Source organism: Podarcis erhardii, assembly GCF_964252035.2.
Source record: "Podarcis erhardii genome assembly, chromosome: 9".
Classification (NCBI taxonomy): Eukaryota; Metazoa; Chordata; class Lepidosauria; order Squamata; family Lacertidae; genus Podarcis; species Podarcis erhardii.
In genome coordinates, this window is record NC_138512.1 from 43,879,752 (window position 1) to 43,901,386 (window position 21,635).

At 40.9% G+C, this 21,635-nt stretch overlaps 1 protein-coding gene across 3 annotated transcripts in view; it reads right to left on the reverse strand.

The window, feature by feature from the left end:
* Positions 1 to 21,635, reverse strand: part of GAB1 (GRB2 associated binding protein 1) — an 81,698-nt gene that overhangs the window by 14,785 nt on the left and 45,278 nt on the right. For all 3 annotated transcript variants that reach the window (XM_081876110.1, XM_081876111.1, XM_081876112.1), the window contains exons 2-5: positions 9,799 to 10,093; positions 6,562 to 6,775; positions 3,370 to 3,971; positions 309 to 394 (exon numbers count right to left, since the gene is read on the reverse strand). In XM_081876110.1, the coding sequence (XP_081732236.1) occupies positions 309 to 394; positions 3,370 to 3,971; positions 6,562 to 6,775; positions 9,799 to 10,093 (1,197 nt within the window). The remainder of the gene's footprint in view (positions 1 to 308; positions 395 to 3,369; positions 3,972 to 6,561; positions 6,776 to 9,798; positions 10,094 to 21,635) is intronic.

The window sequence follows — 21,635 nt, forward strand, 5'->3', positions numbered from 1 at the left end:
TTTGTCTCTGTCTTGTAACTGACTGCCACACTCTACATGTTTTTAATCAGGTGTGTGGGGTGTGTGTGATGTGAGCTTTGCAGCCTCCCATGTTCTTAACCGCTATCCCCATCACTTACCTCCCCTCCCTCCCAAGACTCAATTACCTCCTCTGTTGTCTCACACAACACTATGAGCTAGCCCACTTATATCATATTAAGAACAAAGCATTCTGTGTAGAAGGATTTCACAGCCCTGCCTCCATCCGTATCAGAGTATACATAAGCAGATATGCCTTGTGCTAATGTTGAAAATCAAAACATACTTACAAAGTGGTTATGAAAACCTTCCAATGAGCTTGATCTGTCATTCGGAAATGTCCGTGGAATAAAATAGCAATCTTGAGAACCCATATCTAAAGAAAGGGGAAGAAAGAAAGCATTGTTTCCCCCTCCTTTTTACACCTGGTGGCATAACACACACCATTAGCTGCAAATAGCACAAGGGGGAAAATTTCCTGGATGCTATCTTGCTGCTGTCTATGTCTGGTTATGCAGTCTGAATGCAAGGCACTACCAATCCTAAAATCTGGAAGTGACGAAAGCACCCAGACCACATGAAGGAGAAGAAAGTGAGGAGAAATTTTAAAAAGAGGGAGATCTTACAATAGAGTATGTATTAAAAAAAAAACCTAGAAAGCAGATACCTGTTGTAGTAGTATTACATTTCTTACCACCATTCACCGCAGATTACAGTAGGCTTTTTTTTTTTTAAGAAATAGAAATACCAGGCTAGGCAACATTTCACACACAACCATTCTGAAATGCACAGCCCAGCCCAAAGTGATACAAAACTGAACATCTTCATTATGAAAAACCATGTTGACTAGTGATTGGTCAATACATGTGTGTCTTATTGGACAACATATGGAAACCTCCCCTTACTCTCTCCTGGCCCCATTTCTTCACAGGTGACTCTGCCTGCTTCCCACCCAACCCCACTTTACATTGCTAACAATTGTTCTATATGCCACCTTCTGGATTCCCCTTGTTCCCCTTCTTAATTCTTTAAACTCACTTTTCACCCCTGGCATTCTTAGCCCCATACCACTCCCACAGTTTGGCTTTGTGCACTGTCTGAATATTTATCCAGAATTTGAATTTTACACAAAACCACACCAAGTAAATTTTAATTAAAATCTTAATTGCTTCAGAAAGCCAGACCATCGCTGAAGCTCTCAAGCGCCTTTATAGAGCTGGGAAATGGTTGAGGGCATCCATATGTGTTATTTATAAGGTGCGATCCTTGCACATGGTACTTTGCAGATCACACAGTAAACTCTTTGGAGTAGATTATTAAACTGGATAAAGACAAGAAAAATGCAAGGCAAGCAGAAATGAAGGGAAAATGTAAGAGCTATATATAATGAGTTACGGGTGTGCCATTAGACAACTTCAGTTTATATAAGGTTGGGAAAGTTTATTTTAAAATTGTGGAGGCCATCTTATTAGGTACCTGTGATTGATTCCAGACATCCACAAAGCATAATGTCAACATCCACTAACTTCTGCAAACTCAGTAAATATTGTTTTAAAAAATCTGTTCAGGTTAAGTACAAAGTAGATCAAGAGTTTTTGAGGTCTATTACGTCAACCAATTTTTTTTGAAACAGATCCTTAAAAAACAACAACAGGGAGCTATAACAATAATCACAGTCTATATATCTTCAATTTCTTATATAGTGTATCTTAGCAGTTAATGTAGCACATCTTTTATTTTTTATTTGTTTGTTGCATTTACATACCACCTTCCAAGGAGCTCAAGATGCTGTACATGGCTCTCCTCCTTCCCATTTTACCCTCACAGCAACCCTGTGATGTAGGTTAGGCTGAGAGACTGTGACTGGCCCCAGGTCACTCTGTGAGCTTCACTGGCTGAGTGGGGATTCAAACCTTAAGTCTCAGAGCTCATAGTCCAAAACTCTAACCATTACACCACACAGACGCATCATACATCAGCATATTTGTAACATGAATTCAGAGTTGCACTGTCTTGATTCTTACACAAAGAGATTTCTGCTCACAGGTTCCTGCTTCTTAGCTCCCAAACAATCCCCTATATTTAAGATCTTCACTGATTTACAAGGAAGGTGAAGTAATTACCTATATGAAAAGTTTCCCCTGGCTGGAAATCATCTTTGTAAAAAAATAAAAATGAATTTCTGGTGATTCAGATTAAGTAAGAAAGGTAAAGGTAAAGGACACCTGGATGATTAAGTCCAGTAAAAGATGACTATGGGGTGTGGTGCTCATCTCATTTCAGGCCAAGGGAGTCAGCGCTTGTCCACAGACAGCTTTCCAGGTCATGTGACTAGCATGACTAAACCGCTTCTGGCGCAATGGAACATCATGACAGAAACCAGAGAGCACGGAAATGCCATTTACCTTCCTGCCGCAGCAGTACCTATTTATCTACTTGTACTGGTGTGCTTTCGAACTGCTAGGTTGGCAGAACCTGGGACAAAGTTGTGGGAGCTCACTCCATTGTGTGGATTCAAACCGCCAACCTTCCGATTGGCTAGCCCAAGAGACTCAGTGGTTTAGACCACAGTGCTGCCCACTCTCTCTGCATTAAGTAAGCCAGTGTGGTGTTGTGGTTAGAAAGTTGGACTAGTAAGTGAGAAATTAGGGTTCAAATCCTCACTCAGCCATGAAGCTCAGGGAGTGACCTTGGGCTAGTCACTGCCTCTCAGCCTAACCTACCTCACAGGGTTGTTGTGGGGATTAAATGAGGAGGGAGAGAACAATGCACACCACCTTGAACTCCTTAGAAACAAGGTGGGATCTGAATACAAACAAGCAAACACTTGGAAGCCAAAATGAGAGCTTGTGAGTCCACTTAACTATCTGCCAAAGGAAAACATAGCCTGAGTCAACAGGCCTCAACCATTGCAAAGCAATCTCAGAGGTAATTTGCAATGGAGAAAAGAATCCTGCAAGTAGCTTTCCCCCTAGAATATCCCTGCTTCCAGCTGTTTTTATCGCTGCAGAGTTCAAAGCCCGTATTTTCAAGATAAACCCAGGTCTGGAACACTGCAAAGTGTATAAGCAGCTGGGGAAGCACCACGGAGAAAGCAACTAGGAATAGAAAAGTTAAATACACCTTTCCTGCCCCTCTCCTCAATGCAAATTTCCCTCTCTCAAGAGAATACTGAGAATCAGTAAGTGGGAACTGAGGTGTGATTTCTCACAGCTGAAGTGAAATGTGTAGCTTCCCCCCAAGAACCAAGATTTCCAGGGCAGATCTTGCTCTTTTTTTAGAGAGGCTGAATTTTGGGAGCACCTCAAGGAACATTTGTGTTAAAGCATAGCCAGATGGAAGAACACTAACCTTTACGAAATATATTCAAATCCATGGTGGAAATTGTGTTGCTGCGCGATGGGGGCATTCCGCCAGTAGGGATGCAGTAGCTGCTATCAGTATCTGAGGAAGTGCGGGAGATATTGCACACCTCCACAGGTGAGCGGTCCGAAGGATGGTGAGGTTTTGGTGGCCGAGGTGGAGGGACATCTGGAATAGTCTCTAGCTTCGAACTCTGAGCCAATGTTCCTTCTGGGAAAGTTCGTGGAATCTGGTACGTACTTCCAGGTGTTGGGGGAATGTCATAACTAATGGAGAAAGCCTTCAGTTGTGCATCAAGAGAAGATGCTGCAGATGGAACACTGAAAACATGTTGCTCTCCATCTGCATCAGTCCCAGAAGGAGATGGCTTCGGTAAAACATCATGCGAATAACTCCTTGGCAAATTATAAAGGCTGCCATCCACAGATACGGAGGCAGCTCTCGGCGGGGGAGAGTCATAGACACTTTGCTGTTGAAAAAACCCATTCACTGCATGCTTGTTCAGCGACTGTACAGATGTTTTATGGGAAGGCACATTATCATTGCAGTCTGTTTCTGAAGAGGCAGTTTTTGCTGTGTCAGACTGTGACCTAAATGCAAGATTTTTTTTAAAAAAGAAAGTAATTTCTTGGCATATCCCAAGTTTATTACAGGAACTTTTGCACATTTTGCAAAATAATCAGCTGAAAACAGTGAATCACAACTGTAAACTATAACTAATAGTTTGATTTTATGTGAATCACATTCATGCACCTATAACATATGGACTCTTGATACTAGAAGGGGAAGTTTCTTATTGTGTTAAAAAGGGTGAAATCACAAAGGCTGCATATGCATACATGTCAATCTCATTCTAATGTTTGGATCCAAAGAATAGCTACACAATGATCCTCTATATTTCTGCACTGGACACTGCTAAAGTCTCAGTTCCTATCTGTCTTGTAGATTTTAGGTGGGAAGGGTATTACAAGGGCAGTTGGGGTGGAGGGACAAAAATTCACACAGGTTGAAAATAAATCAGGTGACCATTTCCTAAATTAATATTTGCAAAGCTGGTTACAGTCAAAATGTGAGGATAATTTGGAACATGTTGGTTGAGTCTTAAACTCACCACCCTGGGCTCCTTTGGGATAAACGGCGAGATATAAATTGAATAGATAAATAAATGTTAGGTACTATTTTTAGTCACAATATACACCCTAAATAACTGAACAAGATTATTATTTTCAATTTTGAAGTATACTCATCAGTTATTTCAACTGTGAGATTTTCGATTTCAGTTTGAGAGCTTCAGTTTCATCCTTTTTATTTAAATACTGTTTGTTTTTTAAAGCAAGCAAGCTTCATGCTATAATAAGGAGAAACCTGTTAAGATGAGACAGGAACTGAGACAATTTGCAAATTGTAACCTGCTGCTACATGCAGTATCGATTGCATTTTGTGGCCATTCATAAAACCACTATACAACACACAGAGAGAAGATGTTTATGTTCTAAAATCAGCAAACCTATCTTGCTCACATAGCAGGGAATTAAAAGTGAAAAAGCCTGTAAAGGAGGCTGAGGCATGAAATGCTTGAATTTGTTAACACAGGGCTGCATTGGCACATCACAGGGATGCTAACTCTTGGCACTCCAAGAGTTGGTGGACTACAACTTACACCATCCTTTAATGAGGCCATGCTGGTTGGAGCTGATAAGAGCTAGGAGTCCAATGACATCAGGAGGGTCACAGGTTAGCCAGCCATGCAGTATACCATACTTAATGTTTCCCCTCAAACATGTGGCTGGGCTCCTGCTTCACTCCTCCCCTAGTATGAGGAGCATCACCTCCTGCCTGGAGCTCAACCACGCCCCCTGGGTTAGTGTTACTTCCAAACTAGGAATTGTGATTTGCTTCATTCCAAACAAACCGTGATGTGGAGCCAAGGCTTTTTAATTGGCTTAGCAATCATAATTGGTTTGGCACAGAAAAGCCACAGTCCCCATGTGGAAGTAACATTAAGCCAGGGGTCGTGTTTCTCTGACATGCTAATGGGGAGCAGCAATATGCAAGCCACCTCAAAGCCCGCAGTGGAACATTAACTACGGCTTACTATGACATGCTAACTGGCACGGTATGAATAGCATGGCTACCTGTCATTTGGGGCTGGGCTGGGAAGGCAACTGTCGGATTTTCGTCAGGGGAAAGAAAAAAGAGCAGATTACAAAGAATGTAGGGCAGCCACAGCATTCTTCAGTTATGCGTAGTAAAATAATAATAATAATAATAATAATAATAATAATAATAATAATAATACCCTGCTCATCTGACTGGGTTGCCCCAGCCACCCTGGGCAGTTTCCAACATAATATACAAAAACACCTCCAAGGATTCTTCTCTGAATCATTTTTAAAAGCACCCCCCCCCAAAAAAAATGTCCACAAAAGCACAAACAGCTTCGCACACCGAAACACAATCCTTTTTGTAAGCTTGGATCCTCCAGGTGGTTATTATTTGCATTGCTTATTAAAATTTCACAGCACAACGTGCAACACACGCACACTGAAATTGATTCAAGCAAGTTATAGCTTTGAGGTTAAAGTCTAAAGACAAGATCCCAAACAATTCACATTACACTCACTGCAAGGGAATCTTTTTACTTTCAAAATCCTCCAGCAGTAAATACTCCTCCCCTTCTTCCGAGATTATGTATGAGCTGGTTTACAAGTGCATGATAAAAATTGAGAGAGGTCAGCAACACAAACTATTTTGAACAAAAAGCAGCCTAGTTGTTGGAAAAATCATGGATAAAATTCGTTGTTTTTTCCAAAAAGTTAAGATAGGCAAGTAATCCGAAGGTTTGTAGCACCTTGACCATGGTGTGCCATAGGGAGTAAATTAAGTGCACAGTAAACCCACTGAAATAAATGGGTTTACATACGCACTTATTCATTTGTCAGACAGGGGCCATGTTTTGTGACCGGTTTTTAAAGGACCAAATAATATAGTAAAATCAATACATTGTCACTGTCAATGGTTAGATGGCAACACTAAGTCTGTCCAAGCCTGATGAGCATCAAATGCAACTGCAAGTGGAGGAGACAGGCTTTTGCAAGACATGTTCAAACTACAACAGCAGCAGCCAATGTCGGATTTGTCACCATAAGCACTTTTATGAGGGAGGAAGTTAACATTTACCTTGTGGGTTCAGGCTTCTTGCTCTGACAGTTAATTAGTAACAGGTAGTCTTGTGGATCTTCTTGACTTGAGGCAGACTCTGATGGTGGGATGTTAATTAGCTGGTATGGAGGAGGTAGGGATGGTTCTGCTTGCACAGATGGCAGGGAAGTGTTGACAGCCGAGGGCAATTCGGCAGGCGCCTGTAGAGAACTGCCAGGTAGCTTCACAGCATCTACAAAAAGCATGCAGCAGCATTCAATCCTTGCTTAATTGCATTTAAGTCTCTTAAATCAGAGCCGAGCCCAACTGAAGCCTTTGAAAAATCAATTAATCATGAGATGCTCAGTCAATTAATGTGATTTGCATTTGAATAAATGCTACATTACTAACGGGGGGCAAATGACATTACAAGCCTTTAATGTAGCCTGCTGTTAATATCCCCATACTGGGGTGGATGCAACAAGTGCCCTATGTTGGAAGGAGTGGTGGCCTGTTCCTTGAAACACCCCTTTTCCTGCCAGTGGGTTGATCCAAAGCTCCATTCAAAGCAAGAGCACGGCATGGCAAGCCAAGCCATGTAAGCACCCCACTTTCAATGGTCTCTCCCGTCAGAAATTCAGGCCAGTTGGGGGAAATGTGTATGCCCTACTCATCATCTTGCCAGCTTCACTAGGCAGCTGCTTCTTTCTTCCACTCTTCTTCTTGCCAGTTGGGAGAAGGGTCTAATCCTGTTTTTAAAGCAGTGTAAATTGGTGGCCATCAGCACATCTTGTGGTAATGAATTCCATAGTTTAACTACTTGCCTTGCGCTGGGGGATACAGATTACCTGTCTTGAGGTGAGAACGGCTGGACCCAACCACTATCATGAGTCAAGAGTTATGTCTGACTGCTTACTGTTTCAAATGTGTGCCTTGGTGAATCTGCATGCTAAATTCTAACATCAGAAAGCCACAGCAAATAACCCCCAAAGACCTTTCAGAATAGCAAAATATTCATTTCTCTCCCTGTACTTAGTTGCCACCAACAACAATATAACATATGCATGCTTCTTAAACGCCCCCTAGTTGGTGTAGCATACTGTACAATACACATAAACTGGATCTTTCCCAATATCCAGCTTTACATATGAGCAGAAAATTACCACCAACCTTTTGAGAAATAATAAATACTTTAAAGGCAAGGTGAACATGTTTTAGATATCAGCTCCACCCCTCCACAATGATAAGACCTTAAGCAATGTCAGATTCAGACACAGAGATGGAGGCACACTTCACAGAACATGGGAAGAGGCCATGGAAAGTGATGAATCAGCTACAAACAAAATTGTCTTGCAGTGATTGTCTTGCACTGCAACTCGTTTTCAGGGATGAGTCACTTAGGGCATCTGTACAGAAGCAAAACAATCCGACTGCACTTCAAATTGATATGAAGTAGAAATGTGCAGATACAATGGCAATGGACGTTAAGTGATTAGCTTACAAAGGAGCATGGGACAAAAGGAGTTTTGTCTGCAAGCTGTAAACCATGCAAATTCAGAGCACATCATCCAAAGCAGGGAGTACATCTGAATCACATCCATCTATTTTGATTAAAAGCCCACACGTTATTTTGTACAACATTGTGAACATTTGTACAGGCAACTTCCTACACCTCTTTTATCCTACATTCAATATCACTTTGTATCCTGTAAGTTAATAAAGAGGCAGAGTCTACACACGCAGTGAACTAGGGGTAGGAATGAGGTGGCAGAACGGACTCTACTTCCTCAAGACATGTGTGGATGATGCCAGTTTCAAATGCTCCTCCACATTGAAAATGTGTGTTCATAGGATCTTTCAAAACAATCACATTAATGCTGTTTGAATCCTTCAGCAAGAGATAGATTTGCACATCTAAAAATTGCATGTTCACTTCTCAGATTTTTAGATGTGCAAATCTATCTCTTGCTGAAGGATTCAAACAACATTTCTTGCCTTTCCTGCAGAAACCTTACAAAAATCAGGAAACAATTTTGAAAAGCCTCCTTCACATTTCAGAATCATACTAGGAAGACTTGGGCTAAAATCTCACCTTAACCACAGTATAGTTGCAAGGTCTTGGGCAAGATGTTGACTTGGTGTGGATGCATGGGCTCCTGGAAACCAGCTGACAGGTGCTTTGCGCCTCCCTTTTTGCTGCCTGTGGCCATTTGACCTAAGCCAAGGTTTGACTTAATATGTTGTACAAACCGGAACTCATGGTTAAGCTCTGTCCTCACTAACCACGAGCTATAGCCAAGGGTTGTTCCTGGTCACACCTTGTGGTTAGTCTGGAGAGAGCATAACCATAAGTCCCTCTCCCCTACAGCTCCCCACAGGTCTTTAAAATTAGCTCCAGAGGACACACCAGAGCAGATTTTAAGGGAACATAGGAGAAGAAGGGGTAACAGAAGTCCCAGTGCACCAGCAGAACCCTTCTATCTTAGCTTCCAAGCATTAATTGTGAAATGGGGGCAATGCGACATCTTGGAGACATTGATGGTGCGTTAATACAAGTCAGCTAGACATTCCTCCTGTTAAAAGTGCCATTACATGGTTCAAGACATGCTGGGAAAGTCAGAATAGTCAGTGAATAAATTCTTTTTCGTGTCTATGAACTAATAGCAGGGGGTAGCTGTTGAGATCCTTGGGGAATTTTGCAATGGTAGGTAACAAATACTAAGTCAGGTTCCATTAATTATTATTATTTTATTGCTGTGTACTAAAAGATCTGCTTTTCTTTGGCCGCTGTTCCACTTAACCACAGTCTGGCAAGTCAACCCCACTGCTCAAGCTGCAATCAAGCTTTAGCTGTTCAGCTAGCTTATTACAACCACAAATATATATGTTTAAATCTACAGCCAGACAAATTATAAAAACTCGTAACTAGCCACTATGCAAATACTGTCCTAAAAATATTCAAGCCTATAAAACTAAATACAGAACCTTTCTCTTTTGCCTCCAAAAAGGCAATACCTTTTAGAGAAACATACAAAAATGTGGCTCTATATAGTGTAAAGAATTCAAAACACAACTCTTCAGTTGTTGACTGTGTCTACATGATGACCCAATATTTGCAAACTTCCAAACACTGTGCAGTTTTTTAAAACAAGCAAACACAGCACAGCAGACATCTGCACTGCCTTGCAATTGTCTCATAGAGTGCTTTGGGGTTCCTAGGGGAAAAGAATACAGATTAAATGCTGAGGGAAGGGGGAACCAAGGGAGGAATCCTACCTTCTTCAGTAGCGTTGAACCCACAGATTTCACAAATACATTGAACCCACTTATTCATCTCCTCTTCACTGTCGGCAACCAAGTAGAAGACTCTGTCTATTGTGTTGATGTCAAAAATATAGCTGTTTTCAAATTCTTTTTTGTTAAATGTCAATCCAGCATCCACTTGTTGACACAAGTTCAAGTCAATGATACGAATTGGTTTCTTGGCATGGTCATTTTTGTAGTATTCCAACACATCTGGATCCCCTGTCAGTCGACCACTGCGGAGCACAAACCATCTCCTCTTCCATGCCTAGAGAAGGGAAGGCAGAAAAGATTCAGGCAATTCATATTTTATACCAGTGCATTACTCGGCCAGCACTGGAAACAATAAACAGTTTTGTAAAATATTTGAAGCTGTAAAATTGTATCTTAGACCAAAGTTCTGGAAATCTGAAATACCATGAATTATTATTTAGTTCACTAAACCTCCACTAAAAGGGACAGCAGCGGCCTAAGAAGGAAAAGGAGGCACATGGTTGGTCCAGAGTGCAATCTGTTACTAAGAAACTCAGTTCGACTGGAACTCTGCACATGCCCCGAGACATCGATGCAGTTCACATGTAATGCTAAGCGAATCCACAGCTAACCATCAATGAGCAATCATATGGGTAAGCCAAAAACAAATCATGTCTTGAGCATACAAACCATGGGGGTCAGGTGTGCAGCCAACTCTAAGCCAAACGATGACTTAGCTCCTGATAGCACAGTTGGTGTAGATCCAGGCAGGGGCCACAATTTTCCCTCTGTGTTCCCTTGTCACACCAAGCCATAGTTTGCTTGAGCGGTACGTGAGTACTGTGGACAATCAGTGCAGTGCCATTGCAAGACAATAAGAGGAAACTGTGGCAGTTCAAGTTTAGTCCCATCATGGGGAACTCTAGTGGCTTCTACCAAATATCTCTACAGTAGCTGCTGCACAGGAAAATTTCCCTGCAAGAACTGGTATGCACAATCAATCATGAAAGCCTAATTGCTGCCGCCCTCCCCCCCAATATCTCCGCAACAAAGATTCAAATAACATTAATCACTTCTAGGACGCCTTCCAGCAAGCACCTACGTCTGGTAATTGAATTAAGTCGAAATTTACAGTAAGTCTAACTTTGAATGGGAAATGCCTCCACCTCTCCCCACAAAAGTCATCTCAGTCACCAGGTTGGACAAAGACCCTTCGTGACATCCCTGCCACTATGCAGCAGGAAAATTGCATTGATAAGCTTGGTAATGACTCAGCAACTGCGTTAATTAGCTCCCAATGTTCCCCTCCATCTTGCTTTGTCCCTAATGTAACTGTCTTTTGTCTTAAGAGTGACTGCTTCCCTCAGGAAGTTTCACGTGCTCTCTGGACAACATTTGTACAGTATTTTAAAATCCTATTTGGCTGAGCATTCCAAGGACATCAGAGTGCATGCTTGGGACCTCAAGAAAGCCTCCCCTTCTTTCTCTGGGACAAATAGTATTTGGCATTTTATTCCTCTCACTTCTCTCCACCTGCTTCATTTCTTAAATCTTGCCATCTTTCTGCCCTCCCATGGTCCAAGCCCAGGTCATTTGCATTTGATCGTTCATCCTCTTGGCATGCCTTGGCCTCCTCTGCACACTGCAACATCCCTGACAATGCTTCTCACTTCTTACACGACAGCAGCCATTAGACTCCCTGCCTCCATCTTTTGCTGTCTCTAAGATAGTAGCAACCTAAGTGTCAGCTACTGGTTCAGGCCATGTGGGTTTGGATAGCCTGCATATAGTTTTTCAACAACCAACCCATCTTGCAATTCTGTAATAGTGCATATGGTGCTTCAAACTACAAATCAAATTACTCACTCACCACAATTTTGGCACACCAATAAGTAAATATTATTGTGTTTAACTCCAAACTGGGACTGAGTTGTATTTGCTAATTCCCCCAAGTGATTAAAAGTGTAAGTACAGTGCAATAACCTCTGTGACATATAGCAAACTTTGGAACAAAGATTTCAAATATCATACCTTAATGGTTGCACTTTTAAACACATGTGTTCATGTAACATAAACCAGGACATGTGTAGGCTTGGTAACAATAATCCCAATAGGTAACTGGCAGATCTAAGTAGCATGCTATCTAAACTCACAATTGCAATACATAGTGCAAAATTCTGAATTCTGAATGAAAACAAGAATGAAAATTCTTCCTCTTCTATACTATAATTTACATGACCACATACTATCATTGGAGCTCTCATTGTGCTGCTGCTAGACTAGACTGAGACTCCTGTGTCGCCCCGGCAATTCTTCAGTTTGCTTGGACCAGAGATGGCAACTTGGCACAGCCTCTTTTAAACAGCTTTGAAGAAGAAGTTCCAGTACAACTCATATTTGCACAGTTTATAATCCAAACACTTGTTTAACTTCCAATTATGTGGCTTTTGGGGGGTGGAGAGGAGGGGGGAGATGCCTACAGGCAGAAAAAATATCTGATCTGGGTAGAGAGTACATCCAGGGAGGGGTTGCTGTCTACTGAGACCAAGAAACCAAAACTGCCACTAACAACAGCAAAGGAGGAGGGTCACTCCATCAAACAGCCTTCTGTGAGGATTCCAATGCTGTCCCAGTGCAGAAGGAACAGTCCTGTCCTTCCTGACCCGGAAGTTGTTACCTGCCCCACTCCCAGATCTGATTGGGGAGGTCATTTTTACGGGGAGGGGCCTGAGTTTGCTTTCCCCCTCCACACCCTTCAAATACATGAACAAAACTGTTAATAAGACAGGAGTGATCTAATAAAGAATGTTGTAAGTCCTGGGACTTCCGGGATAGCGCGAACGGGTAATGGCGGATTCCCTCCGAGCTCTGGAGGGAATCGGCTCCGCTAAGGACGGGTCTTGCCGTGCCGGCGACACGGGGACCCTTAGAAACCGCAGGCGCTGAAGCCTGCGGACATGGAGACTCGGCGGGCACCTTAAGCGCCCTCCCCGACCCGCGAAGAGCCTTTTTAAAGGCTACGGAGGGGACCGGAGAGTGGCGTGGAGCTGAGAGTCGATCGCTGCCTTGGCGGAGCGAAGCCGCGAGCCATGACCGGAGAGCGCTATCTTTCTTCCTGAAATTTGGACTGAAAAAACAACTCGTGAGTAGAAGGAAATTTTGGCACTAAAAGTTTTATCATTGAATTTGAGTACGAGCGGGGGATGTGTTAAAAAGGAAGTCCACACTCCCCCCCCCCACCAAAAGACTTAAAGCAAGGAGAGGAGCACTAAGTCGGAAAGACTCTGGTGTTGAAAGGAGAAAGAACACTTTCATAAATTGGTTGAAAAAGTTACTTGTGCTGGAGTGAAGAGAGGGGAATCCCAGAGGTTTTGTTTTTGGCGGACCCCCCCCCGAACCCGGGCAGTGCCCTGCTTGGGAACCCGAGAGAAAAAACAAGGTGTTTGACAGCTGTCAAAAGAGCTGTCAAACGGACGTCAGCTTGGAAATTGAGTTAAAACTGTGTTATAACTATATTGTTGGGACTAAAAGTGTTACATTAAATTGACTGGAAACAAACTAATTCTGAATAACAAAGTAACGAACTGTTGGAAAAGAACTATGATGGAAATCCCCCTGGAGGGAACTAAAGACATTGCAATGGCTGCGGAAGGAAAACTACTGGCAGAGATAAAAAAAATGTTTTCCCTGGTGGGAGCTCTGCAAGAGCAGAGCTTAGCCATGAGAGATCAACTGATGACCTTCAATCTTAAACTAAACAAATCTGTTGGTGGAGCTAACCGGATGGAAAAAGAATCTGCAGCTGCAGAAAAAGAGACAACTTCAGAACTGGGGGAAAAAGAAGAAAAAGAAGAAGGAGTTCAGGAGGAAGAGAGCAATCAAATATCTGTAACTTTTGGGAGGAAAAGAAGTGAAAAAGACAACCAATGGATCATAAATCTGCAAAGAGAGAGAAAGATGGAAGTCCCTGGAACAACTGAAACATTAAGCTACGAAAGAACGAATAAGTATGATGGAGACTTCTTCTTTAAGCTGCAACATGGGAGATCTGTTGATCCTGGACAAAGACTGTTTTTGTTTGAAAAATATGAGGAACTGGTGACAGAATTCCTTCGAGAAGAGAAGATCAATAAAAAGGACTATAAACAAAATTGCTGGAGAGTGATTAACGGGGGCCTAAGGGCCTCTGATGTGAGAAATCCGGGTTAAATCTGTCTTTTTTTTCTTTGGGATATTAATGTGGGAAGGGGCAAATACCGGGACAGAGGGGGAGGGGAGTGCAGAGTGGTAAAAGTCTGGGGTTTAGAATAGAAATATTATTGTTTTTTGATTTAATATAAAGAGTAAGGAATTTGTGGGAGAGAAATTAGGCCGACCTTAGAGAAACAACTTAATATGTATAATGGGATTTAAAGTAAAAATGGATAAAGGATAAATTATAAGAAAAGATATGAATAATATTTAAGAGATTTGAACAAATAACTTGCTGAGATATTTAATGAAATGGGAAGGTGGCTGGGGGGGGTGGGGGGAAGTCACTGAAAGAGGGTAATGATTGTAAGGGTATGAAACTACAGATATTCTGTTTTGTGTTTTGTGTTTATGATATATGTTTGTGTTTGTTTAAAAAAATTTTTGAAAATCCAATAAAAATATTTAAAAAAAAAAAAAGAATGTTGTAAGTCCTATGTGGTTGGTATACCCTTAATAATGATCAAGTTCTTTGGGTTGTGTAAAAAATGCTAATGGGGAGGAAGGCGGGAGAAGATACAATACAGAATAAAATGCTGCACAAAACTGAGCTGCAATTTGTTTAATGATGTGGTTGCAACACACCGAATGAAGGTAATTTGGAAGTTTACTTCCTAATTCTGCACATTCATGAGTTGAAATCGCCTCTGTATTTCAGTGCTAACAGAGACCCAATTGAACATGGAGGGTAAAATACAACTCTCACTGGAGCCAGTTTCATAAACTGATAATCCAAACAGACCTTCTTTTTAGCCTGGCAAGCCACAAAGTACCAAGTATCTGAAACAGTGACCATTAACACCTGCTTCTGTGCCCCCTCCCCTTATCTCCCCAGAAGATTTCTTTTTCCACAAAGTGAAAATGGGAATGTTTATTTCAGTTGCATAATGAGTCACTCACACTGAAACTGGCACAGACTATCCTCAGAAACAAAAGCAATTCCATAAACTACACACTAATAAGGCAGACACAAAGCTTCTCTGGATTATAGCACAAAAGCACAATTTAGCAGCAGAATAAAGCTTGAAGCTAGACAAGAGAACTGACATCAGCACGCGTGCTAATCATAGTACAAAGGCCCTTCTATGTTTTGTCAAACTGAAAAGGGAGCCCACATAAATCACTCTTTGTTATCTGAAAATATCTGGCATTCTTGAAGCATGTTCTATTTTTAACATTTTAGTGTTGGCTGCCTGGTGGAACCTCTACATTGCCTTACTGAGAAGTGCTTCAGAAGCCCATGCTACACAACAGAAGTTAAGGAGTACAGCTTTGGGAGGTACTTTCCAAACCCAAAACATTTGGGTTGTTCCCAAGCAGAATTCTTACAAAGTTTATATGTTCATTCGCCCATGAAGAGATACTTCAGAAAAATCCATTTACGTTTTGTAGCTGGGACACCTGATGTTGAAACTGAAAAAGCATGCTCAGAAAGGCTAAACAGATCTTTGCTTACAGAAGTGTTAGTACAATAAGCAAATGTTAACTTTTCCTCCAAGACAGAGAAATGAAACAGCTTAATCCAAACCATAATTAGTGTTTGGTATTGTAGGGATATTACACCACCAGCCCTAAAACCGAGGATCAGAATATTGATCAGTGAAGACAAAGGAACAAAAGCTCTGAGGAGGAATGGGCTACAAACAAAACAATTTACAGCACAGTAGCATGCACGACTACTCGAAAGTAAGGCCTCCCTGTACTCAATGCTGCTAACCCCCAAGTATATGTGTATCGGAATGAGCCTCAATCTCTCGTTTCCTTGCCTTTTAAACAAGCAAATGGTGAGGTTTTCCCTATTTTCCCTTTAATTAAAATAGTTGCTTTGTATCGTTTTAAATGTGAAAATTCAATGCAATTTGCTTTAAATATTCTCACATTTGTTTTATGGAGTGCTACTTGACAATAGTATCAAATGTCACAATAAACAGAAGCCTGATTCAGGAATTCAATCATGAGCTTTAACTCCCTACACAGCGCAAGGCTGGGGCTGCGACCACTGGCCCCACGTAACCACCTGGCCTCCCTGTGGTATGCATGCAGGATCCTCCCCACTGAAACAACCAGGGTTCCACATCATGCGCAAGAGCAGGAGGCAAGGAGCATACAACAAGCTCCCCCTATAGACATCCCCTTGCCAATGTGGGGGTAGAGACAGCCCCATCTTCGACTCCACATACAACTATTATTCAGGCATTCAATAGAAAGTTGTTGCCAGGTTGGTCTTAGAGAATGGTGAAAATATTATTTGAGATGAATGGAGTTCCATGTCTCTTAATGCCTTTTGCAAAATCTTTCACAAATATGAATGAACTGTGGAAAATATCCAGTGCACCTTTACTAAGATATTGACCAAGATATAAAAACACTCTGCACTCACACCTCATAAGGCTTGTTTTCCAGGAAGCCTCATCTTTTCTAGCAGGGGAAAATAAGGAAAAAACAGTCTCAGTGGAAGTTTCCACTCCACCAGCTATCATCCTTATAATCTGTTCAGAATATATATACACACACACACGGCCAAAATTTCCTGTTTTCAATCTATTGTCACCATTTGCTAGTTTTGTGTTGGTCAGTTCTAACTTTAGCTTGCTTATACAAACAAAGAAAACATTGAAAACAGAAAAGCAGCATTGAAGCGCTTTGTGCTTAGCAATCTGAAATGGAATTTGTTCAGTTACACTGGAAAAAATAATAGGAAAAAAACAGTCAGAAAGGCAAGAAGAACAAAGAGAGAGAGAAAGTTTGCTATGCTTTGCAGTTGTTACACGCTTAGTAATTAGTAGTTTTTTATGCAACCCAAAGAACTTTATCACTATTAAGGGTTTACCAACCACATGGTACTTAGCGCTGTTATAGCATTCTTTATTAGAAACACTCCTAGAATGCTGCTGTCTAATTACAGTTTTGTTCATGTAATAAAAGACTATTCTAAAGGCCACCTCAACCTGTTGTAGCCATGTGGCCAGGGTTATCCAAGGATTATGTGAGAAGCACAACATGCTAAAGTAAGTACAGTGGTACCTCAACTCTCAAAATTAATCCATTCCAGAAGTCCGTTCCAAAACCAAATTGTTCCAAAACCAAGGCGCGCTTTCCCATAGAAAGTAAGGAAAAATGGATTAATCTGTTCCGGACTTTTAAAAACAACTCCTAAAACAGCAATTTAACATGAATGCTACTATCTAACGAGACCTTTGATCCATAAAATTAAAGCAATAAACAATGTACTGCAGTCATACAGTCAACCAATCAGCAGCTGAACGGGGTTGCACACAGTCACAAAAGCAAAACAAAAAAGCCACAAAAACAAAAATGCAAAATAAAACAGCAAAAACAGACAGACCTCAGCATAACACTCAAAACGGAGCATGTTTGGCTTCCCAAAAAAGTTCGCAAACTGGAACACTTACTTCTGGGTTTGCAGTGTTTGGGTTCCAAGGCGTCTGAGAACCAAGGTACTCCTTTGCACAGCTAAAAACTTAGGAATCCACTTCCACAATATGTGGTGGTGGCCATCAACTTCGTTTTAAAGAGGCATTAGACAAATTTATGGAGGATAAAGCTTTCAACAGTTACCGGTCATCATAGCTATGTACTACCATCAGAATGAATGTGTCTCTGAATACAAGTGCTTGGGACTGAGCACTATCTCCCTCATGTCCTGCTCTTGGGATTCCCACGGCAATTGTGGAAGCAGGATGCTGGACTAGACAGGCCTTTTGGTGTGATGCAGTATGAAGGCCCCTCTTACGTTCATGTATGTGCTAAAACTCTACAGTTTTATTATCCCATGATTCTAAGGTACAAGTTAGAGTGTTCACAAGCTCAGTTTCCCATTGCTGTTAGTATCCACATGGTATGATAAATTATAATGCAATAACTTTAAACTAATCTTCCTATGTACCTACAGTTACTCATTAACCCTATGTTCAAGTTATTAGCTTGAACAGTAGCAAAGGTAAGGTTTAACTTCTGTGACACCAGTCAGGATGACTGAGAAAATGTCATCCTGGCCCCATCAGTGGTGCTCAACAAGCTGGAGAGCTGGTGTAGTTTAGTGGCTAAGAAATTGAGCTGTGAATCTTGAAGTCTGTGGTTCAAATCCCACCTCTTCCAAAAACTCATTAGATTGTATTTGGCAGGTCACTCTTTCTCAGCCTCAATTCCCACACCCCATGCACAATATGGGAGATAATACTAACCTTATAGAGTCATTCTAAAAATTACAACTAGCTAACGCATGTTAAGGACGTGAAAGCACTATAAACATTTTAGATATTAGTATTAATAAGCTTTGCCATCTTCAGTGGCTCCCAATCCACTCCCAGACCTAAATCAAAAGTTTTTAACACCCAACACTAAAGGGAATGGTAAATAAGAAGAAATACAGGTATGCCAAGCTGCCCTGGGATTCTCAGTGTATTATGGGTTACTCATAGAATCAGACCATTTTTAATAATGGGAATGATTTCAGAACATTCCTTTGACTTAAAATCACAATATGAATATCACTCCCATAATATCCCATCTCATTATTGCAAAAACAAGGGTAGGCAAACCTGTGCTTTGGGCCTGGTTCAGATGTAACAGGAAATCATGGTTTCCTAATACAGTGGTGCCCCGCAAGACGAATGCCTCGCAAGACGGAAAACTCGCTAGACGAAAGAGTTTTCCGTTTTGGAGGTGCTTCGCAAAATGAATTTCCTATGGGCTTGCTTCGCAAGACGAAAATGTCTTGCGAGTTCCTGCGGGTTTCTTCCCCCCCTCTTTTTCTAAGCCGCTAAGCCGCTTATCTGCTTATCCGCTAAGCCTCTAAAAGCCGCTAAACCGCTAATAGCGCTAATCCGCTAAGCCATCAATGGGCTTGCTTCGCAAGACGAAAAAACCGCTAGACAAAGAGACTCGCGGAACGGATTCTTTTCATCTTGCGAGGCACCACTGTATGCCCAAATTGGTCTTACCTGTGACTTCTTTTTTTAGTTGCATGCTATGTTTCCCTGTGCTCAACAATAGAATACATCTTCAAGTTTATTTTCTGTTGTTCAAGAAATGTTTTCTATCTCTTCTACAACTGTTCTCATAACTAGATGAACCCATTGGAAAGATGTATTGTTTGATATCATGTTCCATTCCACATTAACCTCCAAGTGGTTCATTCTGGTGGCATTGCTGTAACAGCAGTTCAGAAGCCACCATATATTCTGTTGTTTTTGTCCAGTGGTTTCCTTTTTTATATTACAACAACTTGCGGGGGGGCTCTTTCAAGTGTCTCCCCTCATTACTCAACTCTTTATTAATGCCCCTGAATAGAATTGCTCCATATATATCCATTTTGCCAACAGTGCCAAGTCTTTTTACGACTCACAGCTTTTTACATTACATTCTCCTAAGTTTCAACCCCTTTCTCTGAATAAAATGTGCAAGCTTTGGTGTAATCTGCTCTCATCAGGACTCATTAAAAAAAAAATAACATAAGGAAAAACCAAAATACCCCTCCACCTTAAATGCACAAACTTAGATATGAAGAACAAATGCACTAAAACCAGTCTGTGGTCAGGTTTTGCTTTGAAAACCAGCAGCTATCACATAAACTTCCAACCTCTCAAAGGGATAAAAACTACATTTTAAAAAATTTAATCCAAGTTTACACCTTTCTGCTTTTCAAAGCTTTTTTATTATTATTATTCACATGCATTAGCAAAATTTGTTATTTATACAGACCAATGCTGTATACTCAGAAGCAACACTGTTTTCAATGACACTTAATCCCAGGGTAACTGTATAGGATTGCAGCCTTAATCACTTCATTGTAGCCCCTTTTACTTTCCTGTCAATTTTTTAAATTGTAAACCTCCTGCTAGGATTTGTGTTCATTTTTACTTTCTGTACAGCTCCTAGCAACTTTAAGAACTTTATAAATAATAAACAGCAGCAGCAACAACAACAACCGAACAATACAGCAGAGATGGATTGCTAAGAAAGACAGCCCCTCCTATGTTATCTTCTGCCACTGGTCTTTTCTTCCTTTCACATTCCGTTTCAGTACGATGAATGAACATTTACTTTAAAAAGTACAGTAATTTGTTATGAAGCCACACTCTTACATATGAATTCATGACTGTGCAGTTAGAGACCTTGAGAGTAGGCAATTCAAAACAACCTCAAGTCACACAACAAAAAACAACTTTCTTGTGGATCAATGAGTATTACAATCTACCGGTTTCATTTTAACAAAGTTACAAGAATCCTCTACTCTGATTTCCACATGTTACATGTCTTAGGCAAGCAGCTGTTTCTCAATAAATGTCATCTAGATTAGCTCTTAAGAACATTGTTATTCAACAACAAACATTAAAAGGTGGACATTACTGTACTTTTTGAAAGTGTTCTTTCAGCTTTCAAGGCAGTTGTATTACACACTATCAACAAAGGACTGTTCTTGAAGTCTGAACAGTGACTATTTAAAAAAGACCAAATATATATCATTAAACCAAACAGAATTGCTTAGGAGAAAAAGTTAACCGTAATTTTCTAAAAGACATTTTTTTCTATTAAATAAAGTAACTTTAGAGTTGCTTTTATTTGCCATTGAAACAAGTTTAAAAACAGGACTGTGCATATGTACAAAAGGACCTTGAGACTGGATAATAAAAGTACCTCATTTTGTTTTCAGCACAGCCACAAAATCCCGACCATTTCAGTAGTTGTGTCTACCCCAAAATAAGCACAGCGTTAAGTCTTCCTGTCAGCTTTCCATCTCGTTATACACCACCCTATTCTAATAACCTTTGACCAACAGGAAGCAGACACAATAGAATGAAAATAACAGCAATTGTATGCATTCAGAATGATTTAATGTAAAGGAAAGAGGTACTTATTTCACTGGTGAACAAACTGCCTAAAGCTGATTTTATCCTTGCATACCAAATACTATTTTTGTGCTGTGAAGGGGGGGGGGAAGGACAGTGAACACGGGCAGTTGTCATGCACAGTAAACCTATAAAGCTTAATGCCAAAACTCTTATTCTGTTGATTTGTATCTTTCTATGGATTCTCTATTATAATTATTGCTTTAAAAAAACCCTACATCTCTACATACAGCATACGTTTTATATTTCATATGCAGTCCTGCAGGAAAGTTTTAATTGCTTGCAAATGTTGGCAATTATTTCCTGAAAAGAGGATGGTCTGAATGGATGTAGTTCAGTTCAGCTACTGGAGCTAAGTGGGGAAGAGAGTCCACAGAGAACCATATGTAAGCCACTCTGTACTCCCCGGAGGGGGGACGGGGACCAGGGTACAATTGTAGTAAGTACATTTCTTGTTTTCCACTTTTCATTTATTTAATCTCACGAGAGAAGGCTGGCGGAAACATGCACTGCCTTTCCTTTATGTAGCTCCCTCTTTGCTCAGTTTTAAGGTTTCCCAGTGTCAAATTCATTTATTTGACACCCGGCAAAAGAGCAGCTAAGAGCCTCTTTAGTTCTGTGAGCCAAAGTGTGCTTGGAGAAGTTCAGAACACGCTTTTCACTTCCATCCTGAGACTGGAGCCTATGCTGCCATAACGCCAAGGAATAACTGAA